At 41.9% G+C, this 20,918-nt stretch overlaps 1 protein-coding gene across 4 annotated transcripts in view; it reads left to right on the plus strand.

Annotated features, from left to right (window-relative positions):
- RGMB (repulsive guidance molecule BMP co-receptor b) overlaps nucleotides 1-19,197 on the plus strand; it is a 29,691-nt gene extending 10,494 nt beyond the window's left edge. For all 4 annotated transcript variants that reach the window (XM_047873927.1, XM_047873913.1, XM_047873919.1 and 1 more), the window contains exons 5-6: nucleotides 195-703; nucleotides 15,810-19,197. In XM_047873927.1, the coding sequence (XP_047729883.1) occupies nucleotides 195-703; nucleotides 15,810-16,478 (1,178 nt within the window). In that variant the 3' untranslated portion in view covers nucleotides 16,479-19,197. The remainder of the gene's footprint in view (nucleotides 1-194; nucleotides 704-15,809) is intronic.
- Nucleotides 19,198-20,918: the final 1,721 nt, after the last annotated feature.

The raw sequence follows: 20,918 nt of genomic DNA on the forward strand, positions 1-20,918 counted from the left end.
TGCAGTTTTTCTCCCAGTGGCTTAATTTGTGAGGGAAAAAGAAGCACAATGCAACCCTAGTTCTGAAGGCTTTCTTAAAATAGGAGTGTATGGAATAGAACAAACTGTTCCCAAAGGACAGTGTCATTTTCTCATGTAGCTCAGGGAGTTATGAAGCGTTTAAAAAACGTTTGGTGTTATCTTTTTTCTCATAGGTGACTGCCAACAGCCGGCCCAATGTCGAATCCAGAAATGTACCACGGACTTTGTGTCCCTCACTTCACACCTGAACTCTGCCATTGACGGCTTTGACTCTGAGTTTTGCAAGGCCCTGCGTGCCTATGCTGGCTGCACCCAGCGAACTTCAAAAGCCTGCCGTGGTAACCTGGTGTACCATTCTGCTGTGTTGGGTATCAGTGACCTCATGAGCCAGAGGAACTGTTCTAAGGATGGACCCACATCCTCTACCAACCCCGAAGTGACCCATGACCCTTGTAACTATCACAGCCATGCAGGAGCCAGAGAACACAGGGGAGGGGACCTGAGCCCTCCCAGTTACCTTTTTTGCGGCTTGTTCGGAGATCCTCACCTTAGAACTTTCAAGGATCACTTTCAGACATGCAAAGTGGAAGGAGCCTGGCCACTCATAGATAATAATTATCTTTCAGTTCAAGTGACGAATGTGCCCGTGGTCCCTGGATCCAGTGCTACTGCTACAAATAAGGCAAGTATACTTTTTTCTTTCTTATAATTTGCAGATGTTTGATTCTTCAGACAATTTTTGAAGTATGATACAAAAGACAGTTTAAAAGGAACTTTTTCTTGTTCTTGGCATGCAATTAACAGGGTGAATGAAAGATTAAATGAAAATCATTTAGTAAAGAATTTCTCTGGAATTCTAGGCTTATGTAAAATGTGGGTCTTAGTACAACTAAGCAGTGATATGCAAAAAACAAAACAAAAACAAAAAACACCGAAGTTGAGTTCTCTATGGAAAAGGCAGGCCTGTTTAATGGGAAAATGTATACTTTTTTTTTTTTCTGTGAAGTCTTTTGAGTGTGACTCTTGTTGAAGAAATCCGTGTTCCTATTTATCAGATGACCAAAGTGGGTGTTCCAAGTAAAGAAAGCTATCAAACCTGGGGCAATAACCCATCGGGAAACATATTTTATTGGAAATTTGGAAGCTATAGTAAAATGTAATGGCTATAAGCCAGCTTCCCAGTGGCAAAGCCACAATTGTGTTTTAGTTATTAATGTTGCCGTGACCAAGGAATTTTAGAATTGGCTGTTGTGGAGCAGTGATGTATAATCCCTGTTGTAATCTCAGGATAACATTTTAATTAAGCTGAGGGGGAAACTGACAAAATTAAGTTAAGCTTACCCTGCGTAGCTGCCCTTGTCTGCATTTGTGTGTGTGTGTGTGTGTGTGTGTGTGTGTGTACTTGCGTTAAAGAAGCTAATGCCAAATAGAGATCATTTGAACCAACTTTAAGGCACCACTGTCAGTGCAACTAGGTGAAGGGCTATGAACTGGATTCCCAGTTGGCAGTCAGTGCTAATTCAGGCATTAGTAAGTAAATACAGAGATCAAAAAAGGTTTTCCAGAAAAAAAGACTGTCCCAAATAACCAGCTCCTTCCCTGTCTCTCCCAACTACAAAATCACACATACAGGCTATCTCATCTTGTTCATTTTCTTTTATCTGTTCATCAGTTGGTTTGGACTGAAAGATAGTTGACAAGGATCAAGCTTTTGTAATAGTTATGACGGCTCTTTTGATTCCAGGACACCCTCCCTTGCCTCTAAACACGTGTGGCATATTTTTAAGTGAATTTAAATGATTTTACTTGGCATTTTGTGGAGGTAATTTTACAACCCCTCCAGAGATAGCTGGAGACACCCAGGGGTGTCACAAATCTAAGATTAGAAGTCATTGCTCTGAACAAAGAAGTCTGTTACATCAGTCCAGACATTTTAGGTGGACTCAAAAATGTTTATGCTTTAACTCCCAGTAAAAGCCCAGGCTTGCCTTTCCAAATCCTGCATCTCAAGTAAACTTTACCTCCTCTGGTTTTTATAAGCATGCAAATAATTTTTCTTGTCTATATATTAAAATAAGTATCAGCTGTAAGTTATGGTAGACAGGTACACAATTATGAACTTATAACACAAATCATGGCCAAAAATCCATCATTGCTGCAGAGTCATAGTGCATAAAACCTGGGGATAGTCTTTGGGAAAATATGAGACTAAAGATTCAAGAAGGCAGTTCCACTGGGAATGGAGAGAGTCATCATTGATCGTGTAGATAATTGAGGGTTTAGAGGGCCTTCACAATACCTTTGAGATTAGTAAGTGCTTTGTGCACAAGAAAATATTGGTTCTTTTCACAAGCCCTAAATTTAATTTTCCATGCCTTCCATCCAATCACGTGTCACGTCTACTTGTTACTTAGCCTTTCAAAATTCTATACTTTTTACTGATTGTGGTGAAATATTTGGGGACAATGAATTTTGTTATGAGTATTAATATTACATAAATGGAACAATTGACACTGAAGTATTTTAGGTCATTCCATTTCAGTTGTGATTGAATCTGTCATAGTTTTTAGCAAATAAATAAAAAGTACAACTTTGCTTTCTCCCTCAGTTTTGTAATGATCAGAAGTTTCACCCATTCCAAAAAGGATGTGGGAGAAAAACCGTCCTGTGACTTAAATTCAAGCAGACAATGAGAACGCGTGGTCTTTAAGTGCACTGCTGGAAAGTAGTTCCCCACATCTGGTGACCATGCTTTTCAGCAGCAGATGACTCCATGGCTTTGCGACCTCTGGTAGTTGTGTTGTTTTGTTTTGTTTCCCTTCTCCTTTTTTCAACTCTCTGCAAAGCCCCCCAAAATATCTGGAAGGTTACTGCCGAAGAGCTTTCTCAATGCTGATATGATCTGTGCTGGTGAAACACAACTAAGGGCCTAAAATTTTGCAGCACAATTTCCTTTTACCTACCCAGGGCCAAAATAAAACCTTTAAAAATTTTTAAGCAATGAAAAAATGATGGTAATAAAAATAAAAATGCTCTGAAGCAAAAAGAACGTAGGAAATAAGTTCCAAAAAAGATCTGATTGTTTTTTTTTTCCTGATGTCTACTGTAATACTTTCTTAAAAAATCTTTCAGAAGATTTTTTTGCATGAGTCTCAGCTTTACTGAGACCTCAAAGAGGTACATAGACCAGCTCCTTAATAACTTAGCACTGCACATTGGAGTTACTGTATCATCCTTGGGGTCAAGCATTTTTAATGACGTATGTGCTCAGTGTCACTAGATTTAACAGCTGACCAATGCTATGGTAGAGGCTAGCCAACTGTGCTGCTGAAATTGTTGTATGTAAGCACTCATTCATTTCACTGTCTTCAGCTATGAACTGAAGCACTGACCCCAGTGTTATGCTCAGTGAGGGCCTAGAGATAATTTCCTCAGTCCTGGGAACCTGGCTTCTTGAGCAAGCCATCTTGTAGTCATCTTTGTGATCTCTACCTGGCCCTTAGTACCTTTCCATCCTCACAGAAAGAAAAAATGTAGGGGGAAAAAATCTAAACGCAATGAAAGTGAAGTCATCTCTATTCAAGGGGTCATTTATTAGCTAAGCCTTTTTCTTTGTCCACATAGCAAGCATTGAGTTTAGGGCAGCTAGACTTGCAGTACTCAACAATGTGGCCTCATCCACCGTCATCTACTTTCTGTCCTCCTTCCCTGGGAAACTTAGGGTGGTTTTCCAGTTGATCATGATGGGCACAGATATGCCTCCTCCAGGCAACTCTTGTTAGGCCCTCCACCAGCCCGTCTCCCTCTCTTCAGAGGAGTCTTGTGCGGTCGCTACCTTGCCAGGTAGGTGTGTGTGTCGCTAAAGGGGAGGCCAGGGCTAGCTTTTTATCCCCACCCAGGGGCTTGAGGGGTTTCTGGCACAGCTGCATGCCTTGGCTGAGATCCACACCAGCTCAGAGCTGTCTTCCCCACCTTTGGCTGTGAGCAGCGGCTTCAGGCCTGCAGGCCCTGGAGAAGAGAGATGAGAGGGACAGGCTTAGAACTGGCAGAATTGGCTAAATAGGGAGGGGGGGAAAAAAAAAAAAAGCAGTTTTTGTTTTGGGGGAAGAGGCGGCCGCACTATTTAGGCTCCAAAAAGGACACATGTGCATAGCTCTCCTGGGCCTCAGACAAATAGGCCAGATCATCTGGAGAGAATTCTGTTCAGTACCATCTCTTGCCCATTCTCTTTGCCAGCTCCTTTATCTTCTGTTCACTTCACTCTGTGTATCTGTGTATCTCTGTTTAAGTGGACTTAGGCTTTGTGCCATGGTTACAGAAGGCAATTTTGGAGTAAATTTGATGAAAAGATTCTTTACTTCACAAATGTATTCCTAGTAGCCTAAACAATGGGAATACTTTTTAAAATGATTTCTTACAAGTACTTTGGATACCTTAGCTCTATTTTTCAATTTATTTTAATGTAATCTTGTCTTTGTGCATCACTCTGGCTTTGTCATCCTGTCCTTCAATCTCAATAAAACAAAATTGTAAGTAGGAGGGGAGATTGGGGATGACGGCAAGTGCCTTTATAGACTGCTACAGAATTTTCCATGCTTCCTCCTTTAGTGAGAGAAGGCGGTTTACCTTAAGGTGTTTGCATTTGGGAAAGAGGTATGTTCTTCGTCTTGGCCAAGCCAGGTGACTGTTGGCCAGGTGGCTGAGCACCCTGGGGTGCCTTGTATGTTCCGTGGGCTTCCAGCTCCTGGTAATCCTGTTGGCAGTAGTACTTAGCGCCTATCCAAAGCATGGGAGGAAGAGGCCATGCCCAGCAGCTAGTTACTTATTTATTAAAGTCCATAATTATCCCTAATTCTCAAATTCCAGCTACTTTCTGGGAAATTCCTAAAAACTTCCACTGGTCGATGATACTAGAGATATAGGAAGACTTAGATTATTGGGTTCATTCTTGCTTTCTGTCTCCTTCAAACTGTAACCCAAAGTGCATCATTGAGGTAAAACATACTTGCTTGTGGGGCCCTAGAGCATGGTTTGGTTCCTCTCCTCCTCTCTGACGCCCATTCACATGTAGCTGTTGTTTCACAGCAGTACGTGGGCACGTAAACCAGTGTTCGGGATCATTTTCTGTTGGTTACAAAATCAAAGCAAGATGTGCCTGCATTTCAAAGGCTTTCAACTGTCCTGTTAAACATATCTCTGGATCAAGGTCAGGAAGACTGTCCTCTTTTGAACCCAGGCCTAGTACATCTTTGTAGCCAAGTTTTTGCCCCCGACCCCACCCCATTATGTTTTTAGTATCTTTACAGAGATAGTCTGAGCTAAACAATAATGATCATTCTTATTTTTATTGACTAAGGAAGATGCCTCATACTCCCATAGGCAGGATTGTATTTTGAATATATGGACACTGTTCTTGCATGCTGGCTGCATTATTAGAGGGGACAGTGGCATTTGCTTTGTGAATATAGAAGCCTTTGCTTCCAGAGATCAGAAACTTCCTTGCAGGTGACTAACTTTTAAAGGCTGAAGTTTCTCTTTATTTTGTTGTGATTATCTTTTATGCAGGTAATTCGTGCCATCTCTTTAAGATTGCTCCTTGTCCTAGCATTTGCAGAAATGCTGGGGGGGAAAAAGTAAGAGTGATTGAAGCATATTGGGGAACAGATGGGAAAGAAGTTTGCAGTTGTAGCTCCCTGCTCAGTGTAATCATTTCTCTCCTAAAGTGTATGATTAACTTGGCGCTGCATTTGAACCACCGAGCTTTACAGGGCCTACCATGGGGTGGTGAGGGAGATGCAGAGGTGGTATCAGTCTCTGTCTGGGTGTATGCACATAGCACATCAGCCGTTGGTGGAGAATTGTGGGGCTTGTGTGTAGAACTAGCCACTCAGGGTTTCTTTCTAGAACATCAGTGGCCCACATTCATAAGCTGGTTGCAGATGTTCCTACTTAGCAAGTTGTCACAGGTGTCAAGAAAGGCCAGAGAGGTGGGCTGCTCGCTGTACCCAGGGCATACCCCTTCCCCTGGTCACTGTCACAGGTCACCGGTTCTACTCCTGGTATTTGGCACAGTCTCCCTTTCCACCCACTATCGTCAACGTGGCCCCTCTCTTGAACCTGCATTTCCTTATTCCCTTACACCCTAGAAGGATCTAGAACGCTGGCTGCCACTTTTGAAGGTTGTTGGTCTTTAATAACCAAAATAAATTTCCAGAGTTTTTTTAATAACTTTCCAGAATTTGACATCAGAGTCACCAATTCTTAAATTCATTTTTCTGGGTCCCATCTCATGAAACCCATGAAAGCATATCTTAGATAACCTTCTCCTCCCTGACTTTATTTACTACTTGTAGAAACAAGATTGAAACAGTAAACGGTGCCTGGCTGTCAGTTAGGTGTCTGATTCTTGATTTGGGCTCAGGTCATGATCTCACAGTTCATGAATTCAAGCCCTGCATCGGGCTCTGCGCTGACAGTGTGGAGCCTGCTTGGGATCCCCTCCCTCCCTCCCTCCCTCCCTCCCTCTCTCCCTCTCTCTCTCACTGTCTTTCTCTCTGCCCCTGTCTTGCTCTCCATCCCAAAATAAACTTTTTTTTTTAAGAAGATGAAAACAGTAAATAGTTTTTAGAAGAGAAGTCAGCTATAATTCCAGGTGGTTGTGTTCTTCCTTTGTCCTTTTCTGTTTCCTGCCTCTCTCCTGTTTGTACTGGATTATAAGGTCTTAGGCCCAGGAGCTACTCAACTTTGCTTCATACGGGTTCAGCAAATTTCTTGGAGGGAAACAGATTTCCAAATATATGTAAGGGGGAAAAGAAGAAGGAGAAGAAATTATTAGCTGTATGGTTTATCTTTTAGTGTAAAAGATCATTCTGTAAGATGAATGGGCCTGCCTTGGTGGTTCTTTATGCCATTCTTGCCATACAAGCTACATCATCCTATTGTTATGTGCATTAAAATCCTCTGGGTCCTAGTCTTTTACCATCTCTGTTCTGTAGAATGAAGAGACTTAGAAGATGTGAGTAGAAACCATCTAAAATTGTATAAAGTTTGTACCTGCATATCTATTAAGCCCTGTATTTTGAGTCCTCCTTCTCTGTGCCCCTCCCTCTGTCCCAGCTGTGGTTTAGGAGGAGGAGACCTTCAAAATATCCTCCATTTGTAAATGGAATGAACACAAGTCCTGTGCTAGCTGGGCAGGACTCCCTCCACTGCTTATGGGCCTCTGCTCCTTTCAAACAGATCCACGATCCTCCACAGCTTAAACCAGAGGCCAAGTCTGACACACAACTGACAGAACTTCTTTTACTGTCACATTTCTAGCTGCCTTGTTAAATTTTCTTTGGGTCAACATTTTGAGAGGAAGGGGCGAGAAGGAAACACCGGATGGTTGGTACTTTTTTATGTTGGCTTCAATTAATGCTACCCAAACAGTTTCTGCCTATGTGGAATGTGGCACATAAAAAGAGTTACCCTACAGTGCCGAACAATGAAAAATCTACCTTACCCATCTTGTCTTTATTTGTTTTGACTGCAGTAGAACTTGCTCTTCCACTGTTTTGAATTTTGTGTTCTCGTGGGTGGGGTAACTTCAGGACTTTGTAAAATGCTCAACTTAAGCGATAACTAACAAGCGTAGCAGCACACATCTGAGGTACAGAACTGAACTGGACAGGCTTCCAGTGAAAACACAGTCCTGTTAATTGTAGAAAGAGCTTTTGGTGAAACTGGGTCTCTGGCAAGACGAGTTCTTTGTGTCCTAGTGAGCCGGTTATTTTAAGAGTTGAAGCTAAAAGAATGTTTGGCTAATTCTGGTGGGGTTCTGTGAGTGTCAGAACATTGCATGTGTGCTACGGTAGATTGATAATGATGGCATTTAAACACTAAATACTCCTCAGCTCTGCATTTTCTCCTGAAATGAGGGGTCAGGGTTTAATCTTTATACCTAAAGGTATGTTCAAGTGTGCCCGCGTGTCCAAGTTTGCACTCGGTGGTGTTGCTGACTTCCTCTCTCCTGCCTCACGCACATGAAGACCAAGGCTATTGCTTGTAGCATTTCAGTTAACTGACTTCTTGAAATACGTGGTCATCACCTCCAGCCACCTCTTTCGTGAATGGGCTTTTTTTTTTTTTTAATAGCCCTGGGAACTTGAAATTGAACCTAGAAGTGGTAGAGAGTGAGTGTATTGTAAAGACCTTCAGACCCTTTTAGTTTTCAAATCATTTCTCAAAACTGAAAAATGATCAGAAGCTGTGATTTCCTAATCCCCATAGGTTTGGGCAATAACTCTGCTGAACCAAGGCCTAGGGCATTGGCCCGAGGTTCTGCTCTAGGGTCTCAGGATCTATGGCACTGCCCCCTCCCCCTCTTTGGAGGGCAATCCGCAAAGGCAAGACCTGCTAGGGCAGATTCCTGCCCCTAGAGTTATGCCTCCAGCCCTGGCTCTCACCTTTCAGAATACTTCTGGCCTCTGGTCTGAAGCACAGTGGCAGTGGAGGCCTGTAACACTGTCCACACATGCTTAACTTCACATCTAGAAACATGACTTCTTACACTTGGTGGCCTCATCGTAATGCAAAATCTGAATACAGCAACCAACAAGTGCCATGTTGAGTCCTCTGAGTGGCTAAGATTTGAGGACTAGATGCCCTCCCTCCTCATGCCCAGCCTAGCCTTGCTCTGCTCTGTACAAGGAAGCTGGCCTATTTCACTGTCTCAGAGCCTATTTATACTTAGAGCCTTCCTTGTTTTAAGTACACAGAAGTTACTCTTTGGAAGTCTACATTTTTGTGCCTGTCTCTTTTATGTGTCATCCCTGGGCCTGCTTCCCTTTCACTCTTGCGTATTCTTTCCAGCCACTGAGATTAATGCTTCTCCCCTGGACCACCCTAGCAGCCTCAGCTGTGGGTGTCCTTCGCCTCTGGTTTGGTTTCTTCTTTCTCCATCCGCTGCCAAGAACCCCTCCAGCAGCCAAGGCAGCCCTTGTTCCTGCATGTATTACCTGGGGCAACACTGAAGAATAAATAAGTCTGATCCATTCCATTTCTCTGGAATCCTGGAAGTGCGCCTAGAACAGAGCTCTGTGGAAAGAGATTCCGAGGGTAGAGAAACCTATTTTGATACCTCTTTTGAAGGTAAGAGGCCTCATTCCAGCCCTAAAAGAGGAGTCCGCCACCCTCCTCTTACACATGTATACTGTCTTTCTGCTAGTACCTAAAAAAAATACACTTTTGTAGGTCTTAGATTCAGCTTTCTTGTATGTAGATACCTGATGTATAGGTTAAGTCGTCATTTTAGAATTACATATCAGTTACTGACCATCTCAACATTTTCCCCTAAATATATAATATTCTCCTGTGTCTTTTTTAATTCAAGTATACTTCACATACAATGTCATATTGCTTTCAGGTATACAACATAGTGATTTGACAACTCTATACATTATACAGTGCTCACCACGATAAGTATAGTCACTATCTGTAACTGTACGACGTTATTACATCCTTATTGACTGTAATCTCTGTTGTACTTTTCATCTCCATGAGTTACTTATTTTATAACTGGAAGTTTATACCTCTTAATCTCCTTTATATTTCACCCATCCTTCCACTGCTACCACCACCCCGCCCCCAGCAACCACCAGTTTGTTCTTTGTATTTTGAGTCTGTTTGTTTCTTATATTACAGGTATAAGCGAAGTTATACAGTGTTTCTTTCTCTGACTTATCTTACTTAGGATAACACCCTCTTTATCCATTCTACTTTCAGTAGACACTTGGGTCACTTCCAAATCTTGTTTATTGTAAATAATGCTGCAGTAAACATAGGGGTGCATGTATCTCTTTAAATTAGTTTCCATTTTTCTGGAGTAAATACCCAGCAGTGGAATTACCAGATGGTATAATCTTTTATTTTTAATTTTTTGAGGAACGTTTATACCGTTTTTCCACAGTGGCTGTGGCACCTGGCTCCACCAGTTTACATTCCCACCCTTTTCTCTCCTACTCACTAATACTTGTTAGCTCTGTCTTTGTGATACTAGCCGTTCTACCTGGTGTAAGGTAATCTCTGATTGTGGTTTTCATTTGCATTTGCCTGATGATTAGTGATGTTGAGCATCTTGTTATGTGTCAGTTGGCCATCTGTACGTCGTCTTTGGAAAAATGCATATTCAGGTCGTCTGCCCATTTTTTAATAGGATTTTGTTCTTGGTATTGACTACTATAAGTTCTTTATATGTTTTTGAAAATTATTCTCTTACTAGATACACCATTTGCAAATATCTTTTCCCTTACAGTAGATTGCCTTTTCATTTTGTTGGTTTCCTTCACTGTGGAAAACCTTTTTAGTTTGATGGAGTCCCAATAGTTTATTTTGGTTTTATTTCCCTTGCCCAAGAAGACCTACGGAGAAAAATGTTGCTAAGGCCAACATTCGAGAGATTGTGGTCTATGTTTTCTTCTAGGAGCTTTAATGGTTTCCAGGCTCACATGTAAGTCTTCAGTCTATTTTGATTTTATTTTTATGGTGTAAAAAGTGGTCCACTCTTCCCAACACCATTTATTGAGAGACTGGTTTTTCCATTGTATGTTCTTGTGCCACTTTGTTATACATTAATTATCCATATAAGCATGGGTTTCTTTCTGAACTTTTTTTCTGTTCCGTTTATTTGCGTGTCTGTTTTTGTGCCAGTGCCATACTGTTTTGATTACTACAGCTCTGTATTATAGTTTGAAATCAGGGATTGTGATGCCTCCAACTTTGTTCTTTTTCAAGACTGCTTTAGCTACGCAGGGTCTTTTGTGATTTCATACAGATTTTAATCCTAATTCCGTGTAAAATGCTGTTGGTATTTTGGTAGAGATTCCATTTAATCTGTAGATTGCTTTGGGTAGTATAGACATGTTAACAGTATTCTTCTACTCCATGAGCATAGTATATCTTACAGTGTATTTACTTTTTGTCTTCAATTTCTTTCATCATTGTTTCATAGTTTTCAGAGTAGAGGTGTGTCACTCGGTTAAATTTATTCCTAGGTTGGGGCGCCTGGGTGGCGCAGTCGGTTAAGCGTCCGACTTCAGCCAGGTCACGATCTCGCGGTCCGTGAGTTCGAGCCCCGTGTCAGGCTCTGGGCTGATGGCTCAGAGCCTGGAGCCTGTTTCCCATTCTATGTCTCCCTCTCTCTCTGCTCCTCCCCCGTTCATGCTCTGTCTCTCTCTGTCCCCCAAAAAATAAATAAACGTTGAAAAAATTTATTCCTAGGTATTTTATTAATTTTGATGCAATTAAAAATGGGATAGTTTTCTTAATTTCTCATTTTGAGAGCTTCTTAATAGTATATACAAAGGCAGCGATCTCTGTATATTAATTTTGTATCCTGCAACTTTATTGGATTTAATTTTTCTAATAGGTTTTTTGTTAAATCCTTAGGGTTTTCTATACATAGTATCATTGTCATCTGCAAATAGTGACAGTTTTACTTCCTCCTTACGAATTAAGAATGACTTGTCTTTCTTGTCTGATTGCTGTGGCGTGAGTGGACATCCTTATTTTATTCCTGATCTGAGAGGAAATTGACCCTGAGAAATAAAGAGTAGATATTTTGGACCTAGAGAAAGAGCTTGTGAATGTTTTCCTTTGAAGCATGTACCCTTATTGGAGTGGTTTATTTTTGCTCACACCAGAGGACTTAATGTAGAGGCTGTGTGCCAGTTTATCTAAGTAAGGGTAAAAGGGGATGTGAGCAGTGGTTCTCTTATCCTCCCTTATAGGTGCCTTTTTTTTTCCAACCTAAAATTGCACCCAGAGGATCTAATGAAGCAGACATATCAGCTGATGATGCGAAATAGAATTAATCTTAGCTTCCTTTAACACAAACAGAATTTTAACCAGGTACTTATCAAAATTGTGTTTCTCTGTGTTCTTTCCTAATTTCTGGGACTATTTCAGTTTCGTTGGTTGGCCCATCTTAATCCAAGAGATAGGAGTCCCTTGATCTGAGAGTCCAGTTCTGGAATTTGAGGATTCTGGTAAGGTTCTGCACTTACAGTGCTGAATAGCCTGACTAAACGCTGATGGTTATTTCTTCCAAAACACAATAAGCACTAGTTAAGTGTACAGCCTGAAGGGAATTCTGCTGTTTGAAAACCTATGCACAGCACTTTGCAAAGCTGTTGAGCCTGGTGGAGCTCTTTCTCTATCATGGCAAAGCTGGGCCTGGGTTTTCCTTTGTTGGTTACCTCATTTTCTTTTAATGCATTTTCTTTTCGTGGTGGAAAAGAGAGGCAGGTGCCCCTAAAGTTCGATTTTTCACAGCAAACCTTAAATCCGTATATCACATGTAGAAAGGTTGATTTGTAGCTGCTATCTCTGTCTTCCTAATAGACCTTGTGGGTGGTTAAGATCTTAGGGAGTGCAACATTAAAAATGAATGAGGAGTACTGGAGTAGTTTGTCTGAGGTAGGGGTTGAGAGGGACTTGGTGGGAAAGGTTTAACAAAAGGCATTGATGTTTTAAATGCACAGAAATGCCATCCATCAATAATAAATGGTGTGGCGTAGAATAGATGTGCCAAATTGAGTTATTACAGCATATGGATCAGTTCATGGATGGGGAAAAGTAAGCACTATAGCTGATGTTTTTAAATTATCTGTTTGAGAGCTTTAGAATACAGTTTTGAATATCCTGTTTTCACCCTCTAATAGCTGCTAGTTGGCAGTTGAAAATGTTTGGAATGTCCAAAAATTCTGAGGTTTTTTTTTTTTTCTTTTTGAATAAGAATTGGGGCGCCTGGGTGGCTCAGTCAGTTTAGTGTCCGACTTGGGCTCAGGTCATGATCTTGCAGTCCATGAGTTCGAGCCCCATGTCGGGCTCTGTGCTCATAGCTCAGAGCCTGGAGCCTGCTCCAAATTCTGTGTCTCCCTGTCTTTCTCTCTGACACTTCCCTGCCCACACTCTGTCTCTCTCAAAAATAAACATTAAAAATATTTTTAAAAAATAAGAATAAACAAATTTTGTTTTTCTAAAAACAAGATAGAATCTGAAAATTAATTTCTGGCTCCTCACAGCTGAGTGCCTTTTTTAAGAGCTTGAGTTGTAATTGTATAAGGAATGAAGTTACATTACAAAATATAAGTCACGTACAACTGTTGCCTGGTGTTTTCTTCACTCATGTTGATTATATCTCTGGGTACCTCTTCAGTACATACTCAAACTATAGGGAACCACTCAGGAAACCCCTCTAGAGAGCGAGAGAATGTGAGGTGGGGAGAGGGGCAGAAGGAGAAAGAGAATGAATCTTCAGCAGGGCCCACACTGATTATGGGTCTCAATCCCACAACCCTAGGATCATGACCTGAGCCGAAATCAAAAGTCAGATGTTCAACTGACCGAGCCACCCAGGAGTCCCAAGATTTTGATTCAAGGGCTAATTCTGTACATTTGCGCTGTGAGAATTGTTTTGCCCAAAAGAGAAATATCAGCTTTGCTGTCTCAGAGAGAAAATGACTCCTAGAAAATTGGACAAAAATCTGTTAGAAAGACTGGGATATTTGGTAAATGTAGATCTTAGTGCAGAAGTCAAGCTTGAGTGTTATTTGATCTAGGGTTATGGGAGTTACTGTTAGTGGAGCAGGCATAGCAGAGGACAATACTGCATGAGGTGTTTGAAATGACTCCTGAGTTGGAATTGGTGTGCTTAAAGAAAACACTAGGCTTGGTAAGACATGTGGAACTATTCCACTCCTCTTAATGTTGACCCTTGCTTGCCCGTTTAGGAACTTGACTGGAATTGGGTCTCTGATTGTCTCAACAAAACTAATTCCTCTTTGTTTTTCCTAAGATGAACAAAATGGTACTTGATTCTTGCAAATAATGTTCACTTAAATTTGAGGTTGGTTAGACTAGAAAGACAAATTACTTAGCTGTTGCAGAATCATTGGTTTAGTCCTTGAGTGTGTGAATGCTCCGGGTAAAAATGAGGACAGTGATTATATGAAAAGTTTTACTCACCCTTATTGGAGCCATCTGTATTAACTTTCAACTCTGTGAGGTGCAGAATTTACTTGAATTAATCTTTTCACCTCCAAAGGATCCTGGCTTGTGTTAAAAAAGGCACTTGTCAAACTGTCTTTAGAGCCACCAAATAAATCTATTTTATAGTCCCATTAGATATCTAGCTCAGAATCCCATTCACTCTGGAAGGTCCTATGGTTGGATGCACAACAAATTTCCTGCAGTCATCTCTGGTACACCTCCTTTGGGTTGTTAAGAAGGTGTTGAAATGTGAGAAGGCCGGTAGTGAAATTAAATTGTGGGTCAGGGTAATTAGGAAGGGAGAACACCAAGCATTTTCATAGTACATTGTCTGGCTTTTAGTTGCAGCTGCAAACAACGGATATGAGTTTAACCAGTTGCTACAGTGCAGCTGGTTCGGATCTGGCTTTATAACTAACTGGCTGAAGTAAAATGAAATGGCTGGAAAATTCCAGTCAAGTAACACCAGTGGGAACATGTGGAATTAAATAGTGTGAGTAAATGCTGGCCAGGTTGAGGAAAAAAACTTCAGACAAACTAGAGGGTGGTGGTGAGGATGTGTAGAAGAGAGGTGGGGAGGGGGCAAGCAGGGCATTTTCTGGCCCTTGTAACAAGGGTCTGTTGTTTGCATTAGCTCCCTTGCAGGAGAGGGGAGTTTTCCTCTCTCCAGAGAAGTTTGTAGTGTGGCTGGTCTACCTTCCTCCTGGACTGAGGTCACCTGTTTTTGTTTGTGTTTTCTTCTTCAAGAAGAAAGAAAAATATGCCATTACTTCAGGTCCTGACAACAACAGAAATGGCAGGCTATTGTCTTTCCTTTTCTTCAGGACGCTTTTCCTACCTTGTGTGACCCAGAAGGCCCTGTCTCTCTTGATAGTCCTCTTCTTACACCACGTGTACCAGACATGCTGAGTGTGTTGGAGGTGAAGGTTCAGTGTCTTGCAATTGTTCTAAATAAGGAAGGAAAATGGGTTTACTAAAGGAAAGCTTTTGTATTATCCATTTTGTCTGCTTAATTTGGAGAATTTAGACTTGGCTCCAGAAAAAATTTCTGAGAAGTTCAAGGGCCATTGTGCTGTTTGGGGAAAACATTTGCTGTAACTAGGTTGAGGGTATTTATTCTCTGCCAGTGCCCGGGACCTGTGTTTGCCAAGTGATTTCCCAGTCCCAGGGATTAGCCAGTCATGTGAAACATTTGATTAAGAGACTTAAAGAAATCTTAGCTGAGGCACGATTGGTGGCTATTGGCAGGATGGCCCCATCCTCAACTCTGCTTTGTCTCTTGAGTGTTTGTAAGAATGTTGTAATGATGAGCCATGGGGGCTGGATTTATGATCCAGTGAGGAATCTTTTTAGAAATCAAAGTTCTGGTTGGGTATATTATTAATTAAGCCCCATAAGTTTCTACATAACTTAGAAAGGAGTCTTTTTTTTCTCAGAGCTATACCACCAGTCAGCTGTTTAGGGACGAAGATACCAAGTTATCAGAAAAAATTACCTGTATCCGAACAGCAACATGGTTCTGTCTGAGGAAAGTAAAGTTTTTCTTGATGCACATTTCCTGGATTTGCATTAAATTTTTACACTTAAGCCTAGAGGACTTTTTCTCCCCCTTAACAGTGGCACCTTTCATTTGTGAGGCAGGAGCACTGGGGCCTGAGTCTGGAGATCCTGTCTCCAGCCATTCACCTCCAGCCTAGAAGAGAACACTTCTGTTTCCCTTCCACCCTGTTTAAATTTGTATGCGTTCCTCCCCACAGATAACCATCATCTTCAAAGCTCACCGTGAGTGCACAGATCAGAAAGTGTACCAAGCTGTGACAGATGACCTGCCGGCCGCCTTTGTGGATGGCAGCACCAGCGGTGGGGATGGCGACACCAAGAGCCTGCTTATCGTGGAGAGGGAGAGCGGCCGCTACGTGGAAATGCACGCCCGCTACATAGGGACCACGGTATTTGTGCGGCAGCTGGGTCGCTACCTGACCCTCGCCATCCGCATGCCTGAAGACCTGGCCATGTCCTATGAGGAAAGCCAGGACCTGCAGCTGTGTGTGAATGGCTGCCCCCTGAGCGAGCGCATTGATGATGGGCAGGGCCAGGTGTCTGCCATCCTGGGGCACAGCGTGCCTCGCACCTCATTGGCGCAGGCCTGGCCTGGCTACACACTGGAGGCTGCCAATGCTCAGTGCCACGAGAAGATGCCAGTGAAGGACATCTACTTCCAGTCCTGTGTCTTCGACCTGCTCACCACTGGGGATGCCAACTTCACCGCCGCTGCTCACAGTGCCTTGGAGGACGTGGAGGCGCTGCACCCAAGGAAGGAACGTTGGCACATCTTCCCAAGCAGTAGCCACGGGACACCCTGTGGAGGCGGCCATTTGTCTGTCAGTCTGGGACTCACATGCTTGATCTTTATTGTGTTTTTGTAGGGATTGTCTTTTGTTTTTTTTATTTTTTGTCTATAACAGAATTTTAAAATATATATTGTCATAATATATTGAGTAACAGAGTATATATGTATATACCATGTATATGACAGGATGTTTGTCCTGGGGCACCCACCAGACTGTACATAATGTGCGTGACTGTTCCAAGTATGTTGGATGTAGTGTTCTTTGACTGTATTGCTTTTGTTTTGCAGTTTTGTGAAATATTTTATAATGTCCCTGCCGGGGGACCTGTTAGAAAGCACTTTATTTTTTATATATTAAATATTTATGTGTGTACCTGGTTAGTACGTATAGTACATATACAAAGACGCCATCGCAGCGTTCCCGCTGAAGAGGACCAGTGACGGTGCTCGTGGCTGTCCCTGGCTGTCCGTCCCTGCCTTCTCCCTTTGCTACTGATCTGCCACATTGGGTGCGCAGCTTTCACTGGCCTCCTGCTGGCGGAGCTGCGTCCCTTGAGCGAGGAGGTCCTTACTCTCACTCCGTGTGGAAGGACAGCTAACTCCACGACAGGCACTTTGGCTCTTGTGAAACACGCATCTCTAAGCAACCCTCGCCCTCCACAACTGTCACTTTTTCAAAGGGCAGGGAGTGTATTACTACAGTTTTCATTAATTAGGATTGTTCTGAGCACTTAGGGAATGTGAGGTTGAGCCATATGAAACTGCTGTTTCTATTAGGTCAGAAGGGGCTGGTGATGGCAATTTCATAGATAAATACCAGGCATTTTACTAGACGCCAGGAGCTCTCAGACATTTCCTCCTCCCGTGTTCCTGTTTAAACCGTATCACGCCTTGCTCTTCTCTGTATCATTTGTGCAAGCCCAAGTTCTAAGCCTTCTTTCCTTGGCTGTTATGCCCAGAGACACACTGCTCCCTGTCTCCACCCCCCGTAATCCCTCCTCAACCTCACCTGATGAACCCAGAGACTAGGCCTTGTTAGATTCTCTCTTCGTGTCGAGGCCCAGATCCCATCACAAGGTGTGCCACTCTTCCTTGCCGTCCACACCGTGGCCTTCACAGTCGCTGGCGCTGACGTGTCTGCATGCATGAGGGAAAGGATAGGGTGTTAAATGACAGGAAAACTTTGAGGGCCTGAGCCAGTAAGTGGCAAAATGGGCTCTGGTGAACCCAGACCTTCTCACTGAGCAACGTTGCTTCCCAGGTGGTCTCTCTTTCTTTAATTAGATATGCTCCTTTGTAACATCTATAGTGATAATATACTAGTGAGTGCTCATGTAACTTGGTAAAATTCCTATAAAGTAAAATACCTCCTTCCATTTCACCTGTTGGCACGCCCTTGCAAAAGGAAAGCACCACCCACAAAATGCAAGAACAATGAGGAAGTGAGTTCTACCTAGGGCAGGTGGATTTCTATTGTATCTATGTAAATGTTTGGTTCCAAGGAGAAACGAAAGAATTTGTACCTTACCTTACTCAGATTTACATAAGTGCAAGAAGAAAGTTAATTTTATATACCACAGCAATTAGGATCCAACTTGTGCTGAATTTTAGATAGCCAGGTATCTAAACCTGGGGCCTGCCTTTTGCCATGCCCCATTGATTAGGGTCACGGCCAGAGGTCCAAACTGGCAGGAGAAGAGGATTTTGGTTCGTGAAATTCTATTTCGTAGTGAACTGATGATCCAATTACAGCATGGAGCTGTGGGTTCACCTAGAGGTGGGAAACTGCCCTTTTTCTGATCTAGGAGAGGATAGTCTTGGAAAGTCTGGGAAAATCACAAAGGCACCCTACTTCTTACTTGATAAAAAGACACAATACCAGAGAAGTGAAACTGAACTTGTTACCCTTCTATAAAGACGCGGGGGCCTACCTACCATGAGCTCTGAACTGTGGCTATTTCTGTTCACCTACAGAACATGTGCCAGTTCAGAAGCTATAGTTAGCTAGTAATTTTGTTAGGTAATTGAGTAGAACAAAGGAGGAAAAATATTTAGAGTATAACCACTATTCTTGTGTGAACAATATAAAAGTGAAGTAAAAGCAATAGAAGTTTCTACAGTGTCTGGCTTTAGAGTGTATATGGTTCATATTACCTTTGTCCTCTTTAGGGAAAGCAAAATCACCACCTCTACTAATAGTTGGGGAAAGAAACAGGTTGCTCTGCCATATCCTAGCTGGGAAGGATGCCTCTAAGCATTCTGTTTCACTAGCATTTGTGCCAGTGTGTTTGGCTATTCTCCCTTTATAATCAGTGTCCTGCTACAACATTTACAGTCCCCACAGATGACTAAGAAATACAGATGCTTCTCTAGAGAAGGGCCAGCTTATTTTCCATTTCTTTTCTAGGACTTTTAAAGAAAATAGTATTTGTACATTTTGGTTCTTGCAATCTTCCTTAACCAAGAGTTTCAGGTGATCCCACCACATGGATAAGATGTAGCTATTCAGGGGCGCCTGGGTGGCGCAGTCAGTTAAGCATCCGACTTCAGCCAGGTCACGATCTCGCGGTCCGTGAGTTCGAGCCCCGCGTCAGGCTCTGGGCTGATGGCTCAGAGCCTGGAGCCTGTTTCCGATTCTGTGTCTCCCTCTCTCTCTGCCCCTCCCCCGTTCATGCTCTGTCTCTCTCTGTCCCAAAAATAAATAAATGTTGAAAAAAAAAATTAAAAAAAAAAAAGATGTAGCCATTCAAAGGTCTCCTGGGGGAGGTTAAAACTTGAGGGAAAACACTGGTTTTCACAGATGCTCCACATGGCTGTCTTTAAAAGACTCAAAACATTTTTTTGTCCTTTTCTTCCCTTTGTTAATGCTTGGAAATTCCCACAGTGTGTCGAGTCTTTGCAAAGAAACCTTTAGATGTGGTTCATAGGTATATGGATAAGTATCTGTGTAAAACAGTGAGTGTGCAGTGTGTAAATACTTTAAATTATTATGCTAGAAAAATAAAGTTACATACCATGCTGTGGAATGTTTGTTCTGTGATTATAGTGACACCTGCTGGAAGAGCTGCAGAACACAGGAGGGGAAGAAAGGGAGTGAGGGGGTGTTTGTGCAAAATCCTCTGATTACTGACAATCCAAAACTGTCCACAAACTTGCGTGTCTTCTCAACTACATCTTTACTGTAGCTTTTCATTTTTCAATTTTAAGCAATTTCAATAAGAATCTGTAAAACTAGTCCACTGGTATGATCCTAAAGGTCTGTCTTCAGTAATAGTTTTGGTCCCTTGGCAGACATGGGACCTGCCCTGTGGTGCTTTTAAGATAGCATGGATGGGAACTTCTGGTGGGAAGGACTTGGGGCAGGATTTTTTGGCTTTGGGAACTTGTAAGTCCCTATTTCTTGGATGTTCTAAAAAGAGATCACAAGATCTCAACTTGTTCTTTGTTCAAGAAACATGCCGAAGGGTAGAAAAACTTGAAAAAGAAATTAAACCCAAACTGAAAGCAAAGGAAATCAATTACTAAGTCAAATACTAAATGGGACAAATTCCAACTCAGGGAAACCTACATAATCATTTCTTAAATAGAAGACTCAATCCTTATACGTAGTGTTTAAGTGTAGTTCAGAACAACAACAAAAATCCTCTGAAACACAAAATAAGATGACCATGATACAGCCACTGAGAACCTAATACATAAGCCTACACTAAATGAACACTAAGAAATAAACCACATCACAATGACGTCTATACTTACAAGTCAAAATTTCTCTTTCTGTATACTCTAAATCCAGACCCCCAGCTTTTCAGGAATTGAAATTTAAGGAACTGTCCAAAAACCTAACAAGGAGGTCTTTATTGTTTTACACAGGAAACCGTGACTTTAACAAACATTAAGCATCCTGTTAGTTACTGGAATTTTGTTGTCTTTTGGGGGTTTGTTTGTTTTTGTAGCCACATTTAGTATTCTATTGCCTGAGATCAGCTGGAATACCAGAGTCTTGGATTGCTGCGGTCCTTTCTGAGCAAATATACTTTAGGGGAACAGCAAGAAAAAATCTAGCAGTTTCTTTGTATGTGTCCTAAGGACTATCTCCCTGCCTCAGAGAATCTAAGACATTAAAAAAAAAAAAGAGGAAGCAGTTCACAGTTCCTTATTATTTGACTGCCTAAGCTCACCATATTTTTCTCCTTCCATTCCCTTTCTGTCTTCCAAATGGATAAGCCATATCATGATATTATTATTTCAAGAATATTTGTCTCTGAACTTATTACTCTACCTTCACCAAATAAACAAATGTTTGACACTATCAACTAAATAACATCAACTAAATAGTATCAACTAAATAAATATTTAGTCCTTTGTACCCAAAATATGAAGTATGTGCTGGGAGTGCAGAAGTTTGTGTTTCCTCTCTCTTGTGAGCAGTGTGTATATTTATAAACAGAGTGGGGCAGCCACAGCCTAGGAAATATACTAACAGATCCAACACAGATGGAATGTACACCCTGCCTGG

The sequence above is a fragment of the Prionailurus viverrinus genome, chromosome A1, assembly GCF_022837055.1.
Source record: "Prionailurus viverrinus isolate Anna chromosome A1, UM_Priviv_1.0, whole genome shotgun sequence".
In the NCBI taxonomy this organism is placed as follows: Eukaryota; Metazoa; Chordata; class Mammalia; order Carnivora; family Felidae; genus Prionailurus; species Prionailurus viverrinus.